The sequence below is a fragment of the Stegodyphus dumicola genome, chromosome 2 (assembly GCF_044657685.1).
Source record: "Stegodyphus dumicola isolate Sdum_Otavi_A_Nest chromosome 2, ASM4465768v1".
NCBI classification, from domain to species: Eukaryota; Metazoa; Arthropoda; class Arachnida; order Araneae; family Eresidae; genus Stegodyphus; species Stegodyphus dumicola.
The window spans coordinates 226,224,681-226,246,483 of NC_140769.1; the positions used below are offsets into that span (position 1 = coordinate 226,224,681).

General features: G+C 32.0%; 1 protein-coding gene across 1 annotated transcript in view; it reads right to left on the reverse strand.

The window, feature by feature from the left end:
- The window catches only part of Nse4 (SMC5-SMC6 complex kleisin component Non-SMC element 1), an 84,508-nt gene that overhangs the window by 48,575 nt on the left and 14,130 nt on the right, over positions 1-21,803 (reverse strand). Inside the window, exons 2-4 of the mRNA XM_035362596.2 lie at positions 13,263-13,355; positions 9,625-9,758; positions 757-929 (exon numbers count right to left, since the gene is read on the reverse strand). Of these exons, the coding sequence (XP_035218487.1) occupies positions 757-929; positions 9,625-9,758; positions 13,263-13,355 (400 nt within the window). The remainder of the gene's footprint in view (positions 1-756; positions 930-9,624; positions 9,759-13,262; positions 13,356-21,803) is intronic.

A 21,803-nucleotide genomic window follows, 5' to 3' on the forward strand; every position in this document is an offset into this window, starting at 1 on the left:
CTTTAGTTTTGTTTTGAAGATTATAGTTGCTAGCAATATATTCCAAATGAGTGAGCACTATATATCTATAGTTAAATCTCCTTCTGGCTTAGTTTTTAAGTTGTTATTAACATAACTTAAAATAGAAGTGATAGAAGGTGGCATTATGTGTTGGCGTAATGCACATGCAACCATTAGTGGATTGCCAGATAAAAACATTTTCATAAAATTCTGGGTTGCCTAATTGGGCAGCATAGCGCTTTGCTCAGCAATTCTTATCAGGGTTGGGTAGATAATGTGATAACACTCAATATACTCATAAAATAAAAATTTTTCTAATTAAATATTAAAAATTATGCTTTTAATTTTTAAATATTACCCTTCAATCTGTATCTTAAGATCTGTGGTATGTGTATCAGATAGGATTAAACTATAGTTTTGAGATGCTTGGCTAATCAACTAAAATTAAGTAATCACAAAACCTGTTGAATACAAATCATGGACCACAATCTAAAAACCTAAATATTTAAATTGTGGTGTAAAAGTAATCTTTCAATAACCTGAAGAATGAAAACATCACAAATAAAAAAAAAAAAAAAAAAAAAAAGTGCAGGTGCTCTACATAGATATTTTTTTAAATTTATTTAAAATTAAAAACCCTTCTAAAAAAGCTTACTTTTTGTAATAAAAACATATTTTAAAGATAAGTTTGATACAAGCAATCTCCAAAATTATAAACAAAATGTTTATGGAGAGAAAAAAAATATGTAAACTTACAGGAAACTAAAAGCAGGTACACCATGTATCATACTGTTAGCCCTCTCACCCATTTCAGTCCATAATCTTGCATAAATATCTGGCTTTTTTTTCTTTGACCTCTGTGAAGTAGAGGGAGTTTCTTGTTCTCCTTCTTTAGGTTCATCTCTTATGTTCCCACATATAAATGTTAACTAAAATAAAATAGCTGAAAATTATATCACTCTAATATAATCAAAATATACTACTGTGCATTTTTAGTCAGTGCCCCCCCTTTCAGATTTCAAATATCAAATACCTTAATTAAAAATTTTTGTTATTGCTTCTAAGAATTCTAGAACATTCTACGGTACATAAGCTGCCTTTGCATATATGCCACACATAAAATATTTTTTTTAAAACAAGGACAGTTCATTGAATAAGCCACACTGCCATATGTGCTGCAAAAAAGCATTTTGAAACATAATATTTAATATTCATTTTTTCAGTAATTCCCTTCTACACTGATATTATTATCATTGACAACATTTTACAACATTTACAATATAAATACAATCAGTAACATACAAATGAATTAAAAAATAAACACCTTACTTTAAACTTGCCAAAAACAAACTGCTCATTTCCAAGAGATGATGTTACTTTTATGGGTTCAGTAAACTTTGTTTATCATAAATTACCATATTATGAAAAAGAATATGTAAATAAGATACTCAAACAGATATTTATAATTAAAATTAACATTTATTTATATTAAAACTTCAAAATTCAACTCTCCACCCAATGTCAGAATTAAATAAATTTAACGAATGACCATCAAGATCCATTTCATCATTCTGTTGCTTCTTTCAACACAGCTATCTTAAGTTTCATTTTCTTTTTTGATGATTTCTGATTTAATGCAAGTTGATACGATCATATCTGGAGTGACTATCATGTTTTATTGACCCCTGAAGCAGCCCATACATATAAAGCTTTTCTCATTTGTTTATTGTTGTAAAGCATTTGTTGGATTTTGATTAACAAACTCAACGATTTCAAAGCGAGCAATGGCAACACCATATGAAAAAGTAAAAATTTTTATCCCCAACGCAGGAGACTGTGTATCGGAAATTCTAAAGATATGCTCTTCTAATCGCTTCCCTTACAAATTTTTTTGAAAAAAATTGCAAAAAATCATCACATTTTTTTATTTTATTATTAAATACAACAAAACGAAACAAATCAAAATATGTATTGTTGAATTTTTAATTTTTTGAAGGTGTAAAAGCATTTATTTTTAATATTAGTTTACTGAAAAAAAAGTTAAATATTAATCTTTGTATGATAGCTTTTGAAACAAGGGACAACACAGAGTGATACCCGACGTTCTACACTGGTATCTGGTCTCTTATCTTACTGGCTTACTGCTGGAATCTCTTTCACGTGAGCACAGAGTACACTGTCTCGTTGGATTTGATTTTTCCCCCCACCTTTTCATAAACACTATCTGAAAAATCATCGCTTTCGCTATCTTCCATCATCGCCATTATTTTATTTTTTTCCAACGCATGCATCCTTCTTTATACATTACTAATCCACAAGCCAACGTATACTATACAATAGGGAAACACGCGAGCAGTCCCTCCAAAAGAACTGCACAACCAACAAAATTTTGCAAACTGCCAATCAAAGCTGAATATTTCCTTTCATTTCCTCCAGACCGAGTAAAACCGTGATAAAAGAAATCGTACTAACAAATTCTGCTTCTCTCGAGTTTTCTCGGGATAATAATTAACTTCAATATATACGAACCCAAGATAACTCGTGATAATCAGGCAAACGGTTAAATCACCCGTGTGGTGACCGGGTGTGAAAGAATAGTCCCAATATAGCTCATGCATGTCATAGAAGGCGACTAAAATGGGTACACAGTGTCTGGGGGTATAGCCGAGCACCCTGCCTCTGGGGATTATATCCAGGGACTGGTCCTCCAGGTTGGGGGTTGGGCTACCCCACCCCGTAAATTTTTAAGAAATCCAAAGATAGAATTAGCCGGACTGCTTCTACTGAAAAACAACTTGGAAATGGCATAAGGATTTTTTGTTTTGGAATTTGGAATGTCCAAACACTGTAATACAGTAGGGGACTTCTATTCTTATAGAAGAATTTGACAAATATGATACGGATCTACTTGCCATTCAGGAAATGCGATGGCTTGGAGAAGGTACCATTGAGAAAGAAACTACACGATTTATTATAGCTGTGATGTGAAAAATATGTTTTTGGTACTTGTTTCTTACTGAACAAAAGTTTAAATTACTCAGTGATTGATTTTATTCTTAAATCCCTCCAACTTTGCAAAATTCGGCTAAGGGGAAAGTTTTTTAATTATAGTATTATCAATGGACATGCACCTACAGAGGAAGAAGAAGAGAAGGAAATTTTTTATGAGGAACTTTCTATGTTATACAAATCTTGTCCCAAGCATGACATTAAAATTGTTATGGGAGATATGAATGCTAAATTGGGTAAAGAGGATGAATTTAGACCAACAATTGGAAAGCATGGCTTACATGATAGTACTAATGACAATGGACAACTAGTACTTTTTGCTGCTGAACACAACATGATAATTTCAAGCACTGTGTTCAGCCACAAGAGAATACACAAGATAACTTGGCGATCACCTGATAGAGAAACCTGGAATCAAATTGATCATGTACTCATCGATTCTAGGCATTCTTCGGATATCCAGGATGTTAGAACTTATCAAGGCGCTACCTGTGGTTCCGACCACTTTTTGGTTATTGCTAAAATTTCAAACACCGGAAAGATACAGCGAGAAAGGCAAAAAAAGTTTGATTGTGAAAGCTGAAAATTAAGGCAACTAAACAAAATTTTCAGTCCTCACTTCAGGGGAGAACTAAGATCTAAACACATGGCCGAACGGGACACCGTGGAAAATTAGTGGAGCTTGCTCAAAGACTCAATCATAGGCTCAGCTGACAACACACTGGGATATATGGAAAAAGCCAAACCAAGGGATTGGTTTGATAATGAATGCTTCCTTGTAACACAAGCAAAAAGAACTACTTATAAAAATATAGTCCAAAAAACACAAACCAAAGGATTGGTTTGATAATGAATACTTCCTTGTAACACAGGCAAAAAGAGCTACTTATAAAAATATGGTCCAAAAGCGACATTCTCTGTTGAGGAATATAAGAGATCTAGAAAACAAGAGAAGATCAACTCGCTTAAAAGACTTTTTCACTACGACCTATTTAAGGATGTTGAACATCTGAGAGGGTCCAGTGAAAACCATGCTTTCTATTGTGAAATTAATTTTGGCTGCAAAGATTTTAAGCCTAGAATTACTGCTTGTAGAGACAAAAACTACATCATCCTAAATGATAGAAAAGAGGTACTTCACAGGTGGAATGAGCACTTTAGTAACTTGTTGAATGACCATATGCGGGATGGGTCTTCAACCTACCCAACTACCTCTGTAAACATTGATGGTATCCCGACACCATCTTTGGCAGAAGTTAGAGAAGGAATTAAAAAGCTCAAAAATAACAAGGCCTCGGGCTCTGACTCGATTACTCCAGAACTCATTAAAAGTGCTGCAGGTCAAAACATTTAGGAAATACATCACCTCATCAAATCAGCTTGGAACCAAGAAGTTTTACCCGAAGATTGGAAACTGAGCATCATCTGTCCTATACACAAAAAAGGAGACATTTTGGAATGTACCAACTACAGGGGAATCAGTTTCCTTTTTGTTTTTCACAAACTATTTTCTAATATACTTTTTAGTAGACAGTAACTTATACAGAAAATATTTTAGGTGATTACCAATGTGGAAAATATTTTAGGTGATTACCAATGTGGAAAATATTTTAGGTGATTACCAAGGAAGATTAACAACAGAACAAATCTTTAACATTAGGCAAATTTTGGAAAACACTAATGAATATGGCACTGCAACATACCATCTTTTTGTCGATTTTACGACTGTCTACGATTCAGTAAACAGAAAATATTTAATTCAAGATATGAGAGAATTTGCAATACCTGAAAAACTTATAAATTTGGTGACCATTACTCTTACTGAAACAAAACTTATGGTTAATATCCAGAACAATCTTTCTGAGCCTATTGTTGTTTCAAATGATCTCAGACAGGGTGATGCACTACTTGTTTGCTTTTTATAACCTTGCCCTCCAAAATATCATAAAAGACTCCAACATTAATACTCGTGGAACTATCTTTAACAAGTCTGTTCAGATTTTTGCATTTGCTGATAACACTGACATAGTCGCACGCACTCCCGAGTCACTTAGAGAGGCTTTTACATCTCTAGAGGCTGCAGCCAGCAAAATGCATCTAGCAATCAACCAAAATAAAACTAAATACATGCCATGTGGTTATAACAGCAATCCCTATTTTGAAATTGGGAATTACAAATTTGAAACTGTTAGCAAATTTAAATATTTAGGATCAGAAGTTAATACTCTCAATGATTTAATGCCCGAGATCCGTAGTAGAGTCACAGATGTTAACCGATGTTCTTTTAGTCTCAAAAAAATACTTGAAGTCTAACTTCATTAGCAGAAAAACAAAGATTTTAATTTACAAAAGCTTAATCAGACCCATACTTACATACTCTGCTGAGACCTGGGCAATGACAGAGAAAGCTAAAAGTATCATTTCTGTCTTTGAAAGAAAAATTGTGAGAAGTATTTTTGGTGGCATAAAATGTAACAATATCTGGAGAAGAACTAACTCTGAACTCTATAAATCCTTTAAAGAAATAGATATAGTAAAATATATAAGGATTCAGAGAATTAAATGGGCAGGACACCTGTGCAAAATAGATGAAAATCGAGTAACTAAAAAGATCTTCTCAGCCAGACCATTCGGCACCTGAAAAAGAGGGAGACCTAAACTTAGGTGGCTCGACTGTTAAAACAGACTTAAGAATTTTAAAAGTAACCAATTGGATGTCCAAGGCCAGGGATAGAAGAGCTTGGAATTTGATTCTGAGGAAGGCAAGGGCCCATCCTCGGCTGTCTGGCCATTGAAGAAGAAGAAGATGCTCTTTTAAATATTTTGTGATATTGCTGTTGAACTGAATTTTATTGTTTAAGTGGTAAGAACATGATATTTAAATAAATAAAGGTAACACACAAAACATTTTTAAAAAAAGTAACTTTGGGCATAGAGCAGACTTTTATTAAGGATAAATTAAATAATATATGTCGACGCACACTGCAGAGAAACTGTTATTCGAGAAAGAATATTTATTTTAAAATAAGCTATTAACTTGTTCAGGCTTTTGCTTAAAAAGTAATTTTGTTTCTCCATACAATCAACATACTGATATCACTCGAATCTCTGGATCAACATTTTCACCAAAAACTTTGGAATAACTACTTTTACTGATGCCCAATATAGAAGAATTTGAAAAAAAAAAAAAAAAAAAATTAGAAGTAATTATTCAAATGCCACTGAAAATTTCAATTTCAGTGGCATTTGAATAATTACTATCTCTCATGACAGCCCTGACTAATACAGCTTTTCAGCATGGCATCTAATGCAATCTGCCAGTATCTTTTAGTAAATTAGTACATACACTGTGCATCATTGAAAATTCTCAAAACTATCTCTCAAACCATCCTGATAGTTTTGGACATAAATAATGAAGTTCAGAAGCATCATTGAAAATTCTCGAAGTTAACTCTGAAACCGTTCTGATAATTTTCGACAAAGATAATGAAGTTCATGAGCATCATTGAAAATGTTCAAAATTATCTCTCAAATAACCGTGATAATTTTGGACACAGATCATGCACATCATTGAAAATTCTCGAATCGTTACAATAATTCTGGACATACATAACCTATTGCTAATAAATCTAGTGGTTCATATTGGGCTATATAAACACCGTTTAATTTTGAGCTGTTTTTTCAAATACATAGCAAATCAAAACTAATGTTACACACACACACACACACACACACACACACAAAAAAAAAAAAAAAAAATTTATTTCGCAAATGCAGATATAACATGAACACATATTTCTATGGATATACAGTGATGTTCGATGTGGAGGCATTTTGTAGCACAGCAGACATCTGCAAAATACTTTAGGTCCTAAGCTCTTGCCAAATAGGTGTACAGATCCACCATATTCTTGTTGGACCCATAAAGGTGGTTAAATGATATAGCGGCTTGTCTTGAATTTCTAAGTAGAATAACACAGATAGAAAATAAATCTCAAATGGAGACTGTAGACAAAGTATACTTTAGAAAATAAAAGAGCAGACTTTAAAAAAATAAACTTTTAAGGGAGCAAAATTTCATATTACCTGAAATACACTGCTCAACATTGAAAATGCAACACCAACAAGGAGTGGTCAGAAATTTATGCAAATTTTAGATTAGACGCATGTCACCGAGTTATGCAAATGATGTGAAATGCGCAGCTCTCTGACGCATGTGAAGTAAGATATCAGGGAAGGAACATGCAGAATAGGCATTATTCGTGTTATTTCTACCAGACGAAATATCGAAGAAAGTTGGTTTTTGTCCCGGAGGATACGTGTAATAGGAGAGAATGTCAGGCCGCCGTCAACAAAGGCTTTTCCAGCAGATAGACGATTTTACGAGGGGTATGGTGATCGGACTGAGAAGGGCGGGTTGGTCTTAATGTCAAATCGCAGCTGATACCCACATGGATGCGAGCACGGTGCATCGACTATGGTGAACATGGTTGGAACAAGGAAATGGGGGAGAAGAAGGGGTGCAGGTGCAGCCAGAGTGACATCAGCACGCGTGGATCGACGCATCCACCGACAAGCTGTGGCGGTGCCACAAGTCACTTGTACTGCGATTCTGCAGCATGTGCAAGATACCCTGGATGTTCATATGTCGACCAGAACCATTTCCCGTCGATTGGTTGAATGTGGCCAGCACTCACGGCGTCCATTAAGAAGTCTGCCATTGACCTCACAGCACAGACGCCAGCGTTTGGAAAGGTGCCAGACTGGAGCGATGTGGGTGACAGAATGGCAAAACGTCGTGTTCTCAGATGAGACACGCTTCTGTTTATTAAGTGACAGTCGCCGCATACGTGTGTGGCGTTGATGTGGAGACAGATCTAATCCGGCAATAGCTGTGGAACGCCCCACCACACGACAATATGGCATAATGGTTTGGGGCACTATTGCCTATGATTCCAGGTCACCTCTAGTTCGTATTCGGGGCACTATGACGGCCCAACGATACTGCGGCCGGTGGCAATCCCCTCAATTTTTCAGCAGGATAATGCCCGACCACACAGTGCTCGCATCTGCCAACATGCTCTGCAAGGTATACAGATGCTTCCCTGGCCACCGTACCCTCCTGACCTGTCACCAATCGAACATGTATGGGATGTGATTGGACGCCGTTTGCAGACTCTGTCCCTGCCTCGTTCAGAAGACGAACTGTGGCAAATGGTTGAAAGGGAATGGAGAGACATCTCTCAGGACACCATCCGCACTCTCAGGACTCTACGTCTACACGTGTTTCTTCGTGCATCGCTGTCCTCGGTGGTCCTACATCCTACTGAGGCGATGCCGTTCTCGCTCTGTATTCTGACTATGATTTTGAAATAAAGATCACTTATTGCTGCTTGCTGTCTCTGTCTTTTTTCCAAATTTCATCATTTTCTGACCACTCCTTCTTGGTGTTGCATTTTCAATGTCGAGCATGTACATACATACATGTATTTCATACATAACATCAGAAATTAAATTAGTGATTAATAAAGAAACGTGGCACTGCAAGGATTTCTATTTCAAATTTCATTTATATTAAAAATTAAACTATATTCATTCAAAACATGTTGCATTTCAGATGGCAAAGGATTGCAAGTAACTCGCGAGCCACAAGGTGTTGGGAGAGCAATAGTTTGGCCATGTCTGGTGTATATGTTTGGCACTGCTGATTGCAATACAACTCATAGTTTTTTGAGTTACGTGAGATACATACATACGTACATACAGACGTCACAATAAAAATCTCTTGGGAACCCATTTTAAAATTCATTTTGGAAAAATGTGTCCTTTTTTCCTGTCTGTACATATAGCAGCCGTGCCCCCCCCCCCCAAAAAAAAGAATGGTTTTAAAAATGGTCAAAATGGATATTTCTGATGAAATATGATGCCTGAAATTTTTTGTGATTACAGTACTTCCTTTTTACTTCACACAAGGAAGTAAAAAAACACAGGAAAAAGAAATATCCTACATTATACTTAGCAGAAAAATATTACTAGCAATTTACCTGTATTTTTAAGTAATTTAATCACAAAAATAATACATTTTTAGCTATGTAAATTAAATAAGCATTTAAAACAGAAAAAGCAATGTTTTGTTTGTATTACTCTTGTTGATATTAATATAACTTAACACAAAACAAATAAATGTTTATACATCTAATTTGTTTTTATGACTGAACACACTATTTCTAACAAATGATTTATCAATTTTAGATACTACTGAGGATAAAAACTATTTCCAAAAATTATAGCACTGCTGTTATTTCATCTCTTCCTCTACCTTTCTAATTTTTCATAGAAATTTTCGATTAATGCAATAGTTTACCATAGTAATTTTTTATTATCCCCCCCCAAAAAAAATTTTTTTAGACCAGACCCAATTAATCCACCTTCCCTGTGATCAAAAGTTGACTATACTTTATGTAGCAACTTAAGTAACGAACACATGTTTAAAGAGAATTATCAACAAATTACATAACTTTATCTATCATTTAGTCTTGTAAAATTTTTTAAATATATGCACCTTAGTTAGTGATATTTGATGGATTGATCATAAAGCATTTGAAAGATACATACTAACTTTTCAGAAAATTCGATAGGATTAAATATTAGGGTATCAGGCCGATAAGTTTTTGCTCGTTGCCTTGCTATGCCCGATTGAAGTTGTAACAAAGTAGAATCCTGAAGAATACTACTAGGTGTTGTTGTATCTAAAAATAATAGAGAAATTATTATGCATTTCTGAAGAGTTTAAAGTCAATACACAAATAGTTTTAAACTGCATAGCATTAATATATTATTACAAGCTTAATACTATTCTAATAAAACAATTTTAGCTCTCTAAGTGGCATGATTTATTTAATTTATTCATGAAAGACAGTATTTAAACAGCTTTATTACCGAAATTTGTAAAATTACTTAGTCTTTTTTTTTTTTTTTTCCCCCAAAAAAAAAGTCTGTTTTCTTTCATTAGGATGATATTTATATCATTAAGAAACGTAAGAATATAAAATATTTTAAATTACAAGCTATTATATATTAAGTAACAAAATCTCATGACAGATAAGGACAGTCATGCAACTTACGAGTTAAATCATCCACTTCAGATTTCATAATAAAAAAATTTATGTGATAACTACTTTTATAAAGTATTACTTAATAAAGTTTGACTTGTTTCGATAGCATAAACTAATATTAAACTCTTAAGATGAGAATCAGTTGCACATTTAGATCTGAAATGGTAATGACATCTTATTTCTCATCCCCTGTCACGCAAGTAAGATAGACTTTTGCCACACACCTTTAAATTGACAGTTTCATCAGCTATTTCTTCTTTTATTTTCAAAATAATTTGTAGACACTATTCCTCAAAGCCTTTTAAAATGTACTATACATTTCCTTTCAATAAATGTATTTATAGCAAACACATCTAAGACTCACCACTTCTCAATTCTTTTAACAGAGAGAATCAGACACATTGATGTTCCTTTTCGGGAGGTGAATAGTACGAGTATGCCATAGCAAATCAATCTTTCGAGTAAACAACTTCTGGCAAACACTGCAGCTATGGGTCTTGAAATGGGTTAAAACATGACACTTCAAATCTTTGTATCTTGCAAATGTCATCTGGCAAACATGGAAATGGAAGTCTTGAAATGGATCATTTGGAAGGTCTTGAAATGGGTTAAAGCATGACACTTTAAATCTTCGTTTCAAGCAACCGCCTTCTGCCAAACATTAGTGTGTTGTAGGAGTCTTGAAATGGGTAACCCATTTCAAATCTGAACCTGAATGTTCGAATTTGAACCTGAATCTGAACATTTCAAATCTGAATTTCTTCCATTATCTTAAAGTGGATGTATTTCTAAGCATATCTACAAAAAATTCTAGTTTTTCACTTACTATTTCCTAAGACATATGTGAATTTACATATTGGCGTGTTTTGAAATTTGGCATGCCACGATAATTTTTTTAATTTCTCTTTAATTTTCGCACCAAATTTTACAAAATTTAATATTTAGGCATAATTGAAAGCATAGGATCGAAATATGGGAAAAAATTGGCATGCTATTTCAGAAACAGTTCAATTTTGTTTCAAAATACCTATATTAGAAACAATGCTATATATAAATCTAATATATATACTAAGTTGCGCTTTTCAAACACGAAAAATGCAATTTGAATTTCATCCTCAATCAGCCCAGTAGAACGGAAAACATACAAGTGTCCCTTTTTTTCTTTACGTAGTGCACATACACTTTAGTGAGCCATGCTATAAAAAATAAAGTATTGTTGTGAAGCCCATGATTTCAGGGTTCAAACATATTTCTGCATGTAGAAATTAAGTACTTTTACAGATTTTTAAGGACCATAAATGGAAAAAAATAAAAGAAATATTAGCAAATTTGAGCTGAATAATCTAAAGCAATTATCTACACCCGAACTTCACCTTTGTAATACCATTTTAATAATTTGTAAGAATAAATCTGGAAGTGAGGTAAAATAAAAAATTTGTATACAAACTGATCCTGAAATCACTAAAATGCTAATAACTAACCAAATTCAGCGCTGCAGACTCAGATTTCAAAAATGGAAGTTTTCTTGATATAGTATTTTATGAACTCTTCATTCGCAGAAAAGAAATAAATTCAAAACGTTTAATGTTTCAATCGAGGTAGCGCATCGTGCCTAAAACTCGAGTATCTATGTAGTACAGAACAAAGTCCGTCATCCGGACTCGTTGGGACTTCAGCGATTCCGGATTAGGGGTTTTTCCGAATTATAGATCATCAAATTTAAATCTGGTAAGATGCCATGCAGAAATTATACAATTAAAAATATGAAATCGTAATTTATGAAATAAAGAACAATTATGATCTAAAGGGTATCAAAATTTACAAAAAAAAAAAAAAAGAAAAAAAAGAAAAAAAAAGCTTAATTTTTGTTTACTTAATTAAACATTTCTTTCAGTGTAAGTTGTTAAAGAGGCTTCCACAAAAAATTCAAAAAGTTCCTTTTTCTTGTGTCATATATAGGGGACTTTCTAATGCCATACTTCTCGCATAATTTTGAGACGGATAGGCCTTTATCCATTTTTTGCAACAATTCCACTTTTTGTTTAATGGACATCGAAACATGCTGTCGCTTTGTAGATCCTTTGGCAGCTCCAGAATTGGAAACTCTTTTTGACATAATCGAAAGTTCAAGCTTACTTTTTATAAAATTGTTCTAACAGTCTGCAAAAAATAATAACCCGGATCCAATTAGAAGATTAAGGTACAGCGCAATCTACAACATTAACTGAAATGCCTCAGATAATTTTAGCCTAGCTTATACCGTCCGTTATACATTAAACGTGCATGCGTAAACGCATTATGCATTTACGCATGCTCATAAAGTTTGTAGCTTTGAGGTCCGGATTATGGATGTCCAGATTACAGACTTTGTACTGTAGTAAAAAATTCAAACGTTAACCCATCAAATACATATCTGTTAATGCATCACCAAAAAATATTCCTCCAAAATGTTAATTCACACTTAAAATGGCAGTCGTTGGGGGAAGGGGGACTTCAATTATCAATTAATCATTATCAAGTAATTAATTATCATCAATTAAAAATTATAAACAAACTGATTTATTTAAATTTATTATTACATTAATACTTGTAAAATACATGCACAAATACGAAAAATGAGATATACTCAAAACTTTCATAATTGTACTTATCTAACACAAAGCACTTAAATCCTAAACATTGAAACTATTGCCATAATAAGAAAACAAATCTTTTTATTATGATCATACAATAAACAGTTTTCAATCCCATTATAAAAAACTAAAATAAGATTTCATAAAATAGAAAATGACAAATTATAATGATGGCAACAATATTTGGCAATATTCACTTTATTTAACAATCATTAATTACATGGAGACATTATAGAGGAGTACTGTTCCAAGCAATAATTATAACATACTTCATATTTTTAAAATATGAGTAATCATTTTACTATGAACACTTTGACATTCTTGACCCACAAGCCTATTAATGTATAATTTTTTCAGAAGCTAATGAGCTATTTTAGAGAAATTGATTGATTCAAAATTGTTAATACATTCTAGATCAGTGATCAGAACTACTTATAATTTCTATATTAAAAAATATATATCATGGACAAATAAGATAAAAAATTTTAATTCAAATAAACGTTACCTTTTGAACTTGTCAAAGAATCATATAAACGATCAGTTTTTTGCAATGTTTCATTCAAATCCAACTCCCCAGAAACATATTTAGAATGGTTAGCTAAAAATATAAAATAATATCATAATGCATATTATAATATAATGCAACCAATTTTTGGAAATATTAAAAATCATACTCAAAAGCGTTTTAAGCACACACAGCAAATATCTCCTCTTTTACAAATTAAAAAAGAAGTACTATATTTTTATTTTACAAAAAAAAAAAAAAGAACTTATTATGTTATCTTTTTATTGATACATGCTTTATAGCAAATTTACTAAACAGGGGAAAAAATTCTTTTTATATAAACACAAAATTAGTAATCATTTTTAATTTGATAAACTAAAACACAACTTTTATTTCATAACATATATTTTAATTTAATATTATTATCTCCCACTACATCTTAAAAGTGTTGAAAATTTTTCATTGGAAGGGAATTAAAATATTTATACTTTACAAATCTGGAAATTTTAATTCTCTGTGGAAACTGCACATGTTTATTTATTCAACATAATAAATTTGAGTATATTTTAAATAATTTTACAAAAAACCGTTTTCCCCCCCACAAATCTTAGACTTAAAAAAAAAAAAGTGAAACAGCAATTTAGAAGTTAGAGATAAGTTTAAAAACACTCGGAATTTCACTAATTCAAGAATTTAATGGAAGTAAAACAGAACCTAGAGTACATAGTTTCATGTTTTCATAAATTTCACGCCAAATCCCAAGGAAAAAAAAATATTGCAAAATTATTTCCAAGAAATATTTTCTAAACAATGACTTTCAAAATCTATAATTCCTTTGATGATAGCCATCTACCTCCTACATACAATATTAATATATTTGCACATTTTTCAATTCATGTACAAGCCTCTAAGAATCCATCATAAAACTCAAACTCCACTGTTTAAAAAGAAATCTATTCTGAACTACAAAACAATATTAAGTGTATATATGTATATATGAAAATAGTAGGGTACACACAAAGTCTAAAATTTGCAATGAAAACATAGTGAGTGCACTTACTTTGAATAAAGGCAGATACAAGGCCCAATTTGCAAACTAAAGCCCCATGGCAAACTCCCTTAGAAATCACTCCTATTATATTTCAGAGCAGTAGGTGATTTTCAGTATAGTGATATGAATTATAGTACAAAGCATTTCATGAAATAAGGTAATAATTGATTTTTGCACTCAAAGTTATTCAAACAGAAAATATATTTCGTCTTTCCAAATGCTATGTTTTCATGATTTCAGTTTATGTCATACAAGCTATAAACTCATATTCTTTAAACCAGGGTTCTTTCCTTTCCTTGGAAAAATCTCAGATCAAAGGAATAACTTGAAGAATTCTTATGAATTTTATTAACATGTTGACTGCTGCTTGCATTTTACATGCTTTGCCCATGGCGCCAACATGAATTTTTTATTATGTGATGTCTATTACGTCGAAATACTATTTACACAAGATAAGGTAAGTTATGTAACCCCTGAGGTACCGAAGACCATTTTTGCGGTTTATTATTTGGATTTTTGCGATTTATTATTCTTCATTATAGCAACAATGGTATTATTTAAAAATGTATCGGTATAGATATTTACTCTAATTATGCATTTTACAATTGGTCGCGTCAACGGTGGCCCCCACGCGCTGTAGCCAAGTCGTCTGCCAGCCACAGGTGACCCCCTCATGGCAGTCAATGTGTTAAAAGCCTCAATTAAATTACAAAGATATGACCAAAATAATGCAAACTATTTAGCTATTTAATAATCACATATATGAAAACACTTGTTAATCAAACACCCTCATATTAACATCACATCATAAGTCTGAAATGTAGTCACACAAAAAGACTTTCTAACTGTGCTACTTTAAAAATAAGTTTTGTGAAACCATTTCAGTGACTCTTAAGAATGCAAGGTCACTGGGGTACTGTTCTGTTATCAGGACCAGATTCAGAATTGTGTGTATGTATGTACGTATGTGCATATATGCATAAATGTATATTTACACACACACATTTCCTTATCCGGTCCCGATAACAGAACAGTACATACAATGGTGCACATCCGATTTTTCAAAATAAACCAAAAATAATAATATATTAAAAAAATAAAAATAACAAAGCCCAAAATTTTATTCTTGTTTATAATTTACATTTTTAGAGCCTAGAACTTAAAAATATTTAAAATTTTACATATTTTAACTATTACAAGAAGACACAGGAAGCATACCTTTATGAACACATATGATGTGGCCCTTCCATGAATCAGGTTCTGGGTAGATAACTAGCACTTAAGTATTAACACCTTAACAGAAGTCACCAAATTTTCAGAATGTGCCAAAGTCTGGAAACTATGCACATAAACATTCTTCATTCAACTTTGTTCATAACAATCTTCCAGTTAAGCAAGGATGCTATTTTTTATGTGTTCATTTTGTTGTATTCCAGTTATAATGATTTTTATAGACAAATCATGATATTGTTTCGCTTCCATTAAATTTTAAAATAGGGTTGGTGGAATCTGTCAGAAATGGAAGGCACTGTCGTAAAATTTCTACAGGAATTTCTACTTGCCACAAAATTGCTAATGGGAACAGTCATGAGATGCATTTGGTAAATAGCAAGCTTATGCAATTACGAGATTTAGTCTATATTTTAGGGTACCTCTTGAATTATTGCCAAGTTGCTGTTTTATTTATGATAACCTGAGTATTTTATGGTGAATGTTATAAAAAACCTATTTATGATGTGATTGGCTGCAATGCTCAATTGCGGTGATTTTGACTGTTGGGAAAATATTTCTTATTTATGCATTGGATGTTGGTTAGGAAGTATGTTACTTATTTTGTGCTTTACACCGTAAAATGCCTGCTGGTGGCACGAACCTGCTGGTAACCTGAAGTTTCTGTACGCTTTGGAACGAATGGGAAAGAAAACATTCATTGACTGGTGTATAAATGAAGATTTAAATGGCTTCGTTCACCTCTCAGTAAATTACACAGTGAAATTTAAGAACTTGGAAACTGCAGCTCGTATCAACACTATGGAAGGTATGTAAGGTGTGATAAAAAGGAATTTTTGAAAGAAATGCCTCCAACAGTCCGAAGGATATTTTTGATTTTCTTTTTTGTGAATTTATGTGGTAACAGCAGTATACCGATTCTAGTTCACATAATTTTAAACAGTTTTTGGATGCTGTTAAAGAACTCTGTATGTGATGCAAAGACACAGAAATTTCTAAAATAGGGTAAAAGAATATAACTTTTTTGTACTGTGCAGATTAGATAGCATGTATTACCATTTTTATGTTATTTCCTTGTTTTATTTTTATTTCAAGTGCAGTTTATTGAGATAATAATTTTTTGTGTTTTATTGTGCTATGTTATGGATGCTATTTTTCTCAGGAGGGCATTGCAAGTAACCAAGAATGGCGCCCAAAAAATCTAGGAAGTATAGTGCTAAAAAATTACAGAAAGATTTCATGAAAAGTGTGTTTTATTTTTTAATGTATCATATAATCTTTATTTAATTAAAATTTGCCGACTTATGATAAATATCAATAGCATGAGAATGTAAAACACTCCCAGACTGCATCAAGGCGAATGTGTTAAAAGATAAACTGATTATGGTAACCCTGAAAAGCGTTGCAATCATGCAACCCACTCAGGGAATTTCCCTGGAGGACGAAAAGGGATATTTTCTGTTTACATTAGATTTACGAAACGCTACGGTAAGACAAAATAAAAGTTGGAAAATCGCAAATCATATTTAGTTCATATTTTTGCAAATCGCTATCGGGTGCTGATTTCAGTTGAAAAAATAAAGCTCCTGTTTACAGAACGTTACGGTAAGACAAAATGAAAGTTGGAAAATCGCAAATCATAATAAGTTAATGTTTTTGCAAATCCTTATCGGGAGTTCATTTCAATTGAAAAAATAAAGCTCTATTCTATTTATTCTACCTTTCCTAGTCTATTTATTTCTACCTTTTGTAAAATAAGATAGCTAGCATGAGCAAAAAAAAAAAAAAAAAAAATCGCAAATCATAATTAGTTTTTATTTTTGTAAATCGTTATTGGGAACTAACTGCAATTGAAAAAATAAAGCTCTATTATACTTATTCTACTTTTCCTAGTCTATTTATTTCTACCTTTCATAAAATAAAATAGTCGCATGATGTTTCCTACCTCAGATTCTAATTTTATGTAGGGAGGAAGGACCAGAAAGGTAAAATAAAACTTTTTATTTAAGATAATGCTCCAAAAATATATTACAATATGTACAGGTGACACTTGTATATTAAAGTGGCCACCATAACAAAATAAGCTGATTGAACTGCCAAATTTGTAACATGTAATTTTTAAATAGTGCAAGGCTCTGTCTGCTTTAATAAGGAACTAACACAGCAGCAATGTTTTGATTTTCAGTTATATAACTTAATTTTTACTGTTTTAATTATGAGTTCAGGAATGCTTCAGCATAATGCATCCCAACTTACATGAGCTTGAACTTATGCAGCTGCTCATTTTATTTCACACATTTATACCTATAGTTAATTAGCATTTGAAATTGTGAATAATTCATTAAATGCTGGTGAACAAAATCTAAATCAGAACAAAACATGTGTCTATACATAAGAATTAGCTTTAACAAAATAAGTAGCATCAAAGTCTAATAATTTGTGCTAATTGCTCTAAAACCCCATACCTTTCTTCAAAACGGCACTTCAGTTATTAATTGTGTTAACAATGTAGTTGTTCTACATTTTTATACACAGTGCTGTTACTTTCATTCTTTGGTTCAAAAAAGTGAATGGAATTATATATTCCGAAAATTAGTTCGCAGCAATAATTAATCTTTTACTTGCGTACAATTCAATTTTCATAATTTAAATTTAAATTAGCTTTATATAAATGAGAAAATTTGTTAAATTCTTATGAAATGTATATACAGTCAGAAGTCGTTAATCCGGACTCGTCGGGACTTCGGCGATTCCGGATTATAGATCATCAGTTTAAATCTGGTAAGATGGCATGCAGAAATTATAAAATTAAAAATATGAAACCGTAATTAATGAAATAAAGAACAATTATGATCTAAAGGGTATCAAAATTTACAAAAAAAAAGCTTCATATTTATTTGTTTACTTTATTAATAAACATTTCTTTCAATGTAAGTTGTTTAAGTTGCTTCGTTTTTTATGTGATAATACTTTCTCTTTAATTCTATAAACAGACATAATTTCTTGTTCAGTTACAAAGTTCCGCTGTTCAAGTCCTATAATTGCTGTGTTGCGAATACCGACTAATTCATCAATCGAAATTTTTTCGTTTTCAATAACATCTGTGTCACTTTCTTCGCTATCGGAAGCAAATTATAATGACGAGGAATTTGATTTAAATCATATCAAAGACGGAGCATATCGAGATGAATAACTACTTTTGGTAAGGAATTATAAGCCAAATAAAATAAAAACATCTGCGCTGAAGATAAGGATAGTGCTGACAGATCAACTTCCAATTCATAGCGCGCCGAGGCATCCCCTATCCCCCGCCGCAGATCAGCGTGAAATTGATAAACAGATTTCGGAATGATTAAATAAACACAGGATATGCCTTTATCCATTTTTTGAAGCAATTCACAATATATTAAGCATATGGTAGTAAAAATTCACAGATAATAGCATGTAGATGTAAAACTAACCGGTTAAATGTGATATACGAAAATAAATGTGTATTAAATTTAAGTTAGCACAGAAAAGAATATATTAAGCATAAGACAATAAGGATTTATAATATAAGGATTTATAACGGAAATAAAAATTTATTTAAAAATATAAATTAGTATTAATATACTGAAATTAACCGGTTAAGCGTGATATACGAAAAAAATTTGTCTTAAATTCCAGTTAACACAGAAAACAATATATTCCTTACACCAGCAGTGGTTTGCTAATTTTGATGACCATGGTGATGCATCGAACTATTCTGACATCTTAGATAATCAATATTTTTTATTTCAATTTAATCATCTATTTATGTCACACCTGCCATCCTCTGAAAGGTTATTGTTAGAAAAGCATTAACAATATGTTATGTTGTTAAAATTTTACTCCATAAAAATTGATTTATTCTCATAATTTTAGATGACAATAACCAATAATAAAAATAAAAGCATTACTTAATTATTTAAAATGCACATGCACATTTCTCGGTCTACGAAATCAAATTATTTTAGACTTTGGAAACCTCATGGTTCTTAGAGCTGTTAATAATTAAGAATATAATGTGAACAGCCGTGTTACAAATTAGCATTTACCTCTCCTTTCATCCCGAACCGAGAACCGGCATCTATCTACGAAAATATTTCTATCTATTCGTTGTTAAAAATTCAGAAAAAATAATAATAAATAAGAGAAGAATAATATAAATCTGCAAATGCGAACAACGACAGTGTTAATTCAACAAAATAAACGTAAGAGAATGGTTGCAAACTTCGAACAAGCGAATAGGATAAATCCAATGGGTTACCAAGTTTGAACTATTATCGCCAATGTTGGCGATGTTTACATTTACCGGGTTCTCTGCGAAAGTGCTTCCGCAATTCCACTGTTTGTTTAATGGACTTCGAAACATACTTTCGCTTTGTAGATCTTTTACATATTAGTAAATATATATCAGAAATTCTATTTGACATAATCGAAAGTTCAAGCTTACTTTTATAAAATTGCTCTAACAGTCTGCAAAAAATAATAAGCCGGATCCAATTCGAAGATTAAGGAACAACACAATCTGCAACATTAACTGAATTAGATAATTTTTACCTTATCCCGTCCGTTATACATTAAACGCGCATTCATAAACGTATTTTGCGCATGTGCAGACCTATATTCGCAGACGTAAAGGTCTTACGTGCATGCGTCAAAGCGACGCATGCGCAGAAAGTTTGTAGCTTCGAGGTCCGGATTATGGGTGTCCGAATTAACGACTTTTGACTGTAATATGAAATTGTAATCATAATCATATATAATATGAAAACCATATTCTTTCTTACATATATTTTAAAACAAGTGCTTTTTTTTGCCACTGGTTCTTTTTAACTGAAATTCCTATGTATTGTTCTGTATGCAAAATATATAGGTATTCTTCTGTTATCAGGACAAGATTCAGAATTATCTATATATGCATGTATGGATGGATAGATTCATGTATGCATACATGCATATATATATACATATACACATGCATACATATGTACATTTCTGAATCTGATCCTAATAACAAAAGAGTAGCAATAAATAACATCCTGACTACTGGGAATCTGATGTCAGTTGTTGCACCTATTGCATAACTTCAGAGATATAACTGTATTATATTTTAGTACTTGACTATTAACTTGTTAGAGTTAAAAAGTAGCAAAGCTGAAGAATGTAAATGTGATATATTTCTTAACAATCACGTGCTGTAATAGCTCTTTAATAATGGTTTTGATTATCTGTAGAATAAAGAAAACTGAAAAAGGTTATGAAAATTAGTTTGTTGAATTGAGATTGGCCAAATGATAAAGATTTACTTGCTTATAAATTTCTTCTACACATGACTGAAATTTTACAATACGTGCTTGCTGGCTTCAGTTGTAAATAGTACTACAGTCAAAAGTCTTTAATCCGGACGTCCATAATACGGAATGATCTATAATCCGGACCTCAAAGGTACAAATTTTCTGCGCATGTGTATTATTTACATGTGTATCTCTTTGTAAAACTTTGCAAGAGGCGAAATCGTCAAACCTCGATGCTATGCATATATAACACAATGAATAATATAATCAATTTATATATGTAATAATAGCATAATGCACATAATAAGTTATTGCAATAATGTACATAATAGTTTAATTAAATGTATCTAATACGCTTTTTCTGATTTATCTTTTCTGTCTTGAAATCCGCAAAACCCTGGTCCCAAGCTTTGTGGATTTCTGGACTTGTACTCTATTATATTTTGTTATACAGTTCAAAGTCTTTACAATTAAAAATATGAAACCGTAATTTATCAAATAAATAGCAATTATGATCTAAAGGGTATCAAAATTTACAAAAAAATATATTAATATTTATTTGTTTACTTTATTAAACATTTCTTTCAATGTAAGTTGTTTAAGTTGCTTCATTTTATGTGCTAATACTTTCTCTTTAATTCTATAAACAGACATAATTTCTTGTTCAGTTACAATGTTCCGCTGTTCAAGTTCTGGAATTGCTGTGCTGAGAATACCTACTAACCTGTCAATCAAAATTTTTTCGTTTTCACTAACCTTTCTGTCACTTTCTTCATACCTTTATCCATTTTTTGCAGCAATTCCACTTTTTGTTTGATGGATATCGAAACATGCTTTCGCTTTGTAGATAGATCCCTTAACAGCTCCAGAATCGGAAACTCTTTTTGAATTACCGTAATTTCCGGAAGAAAAGCCGCGGCGTTTACGTGTTTAAAACTCAAA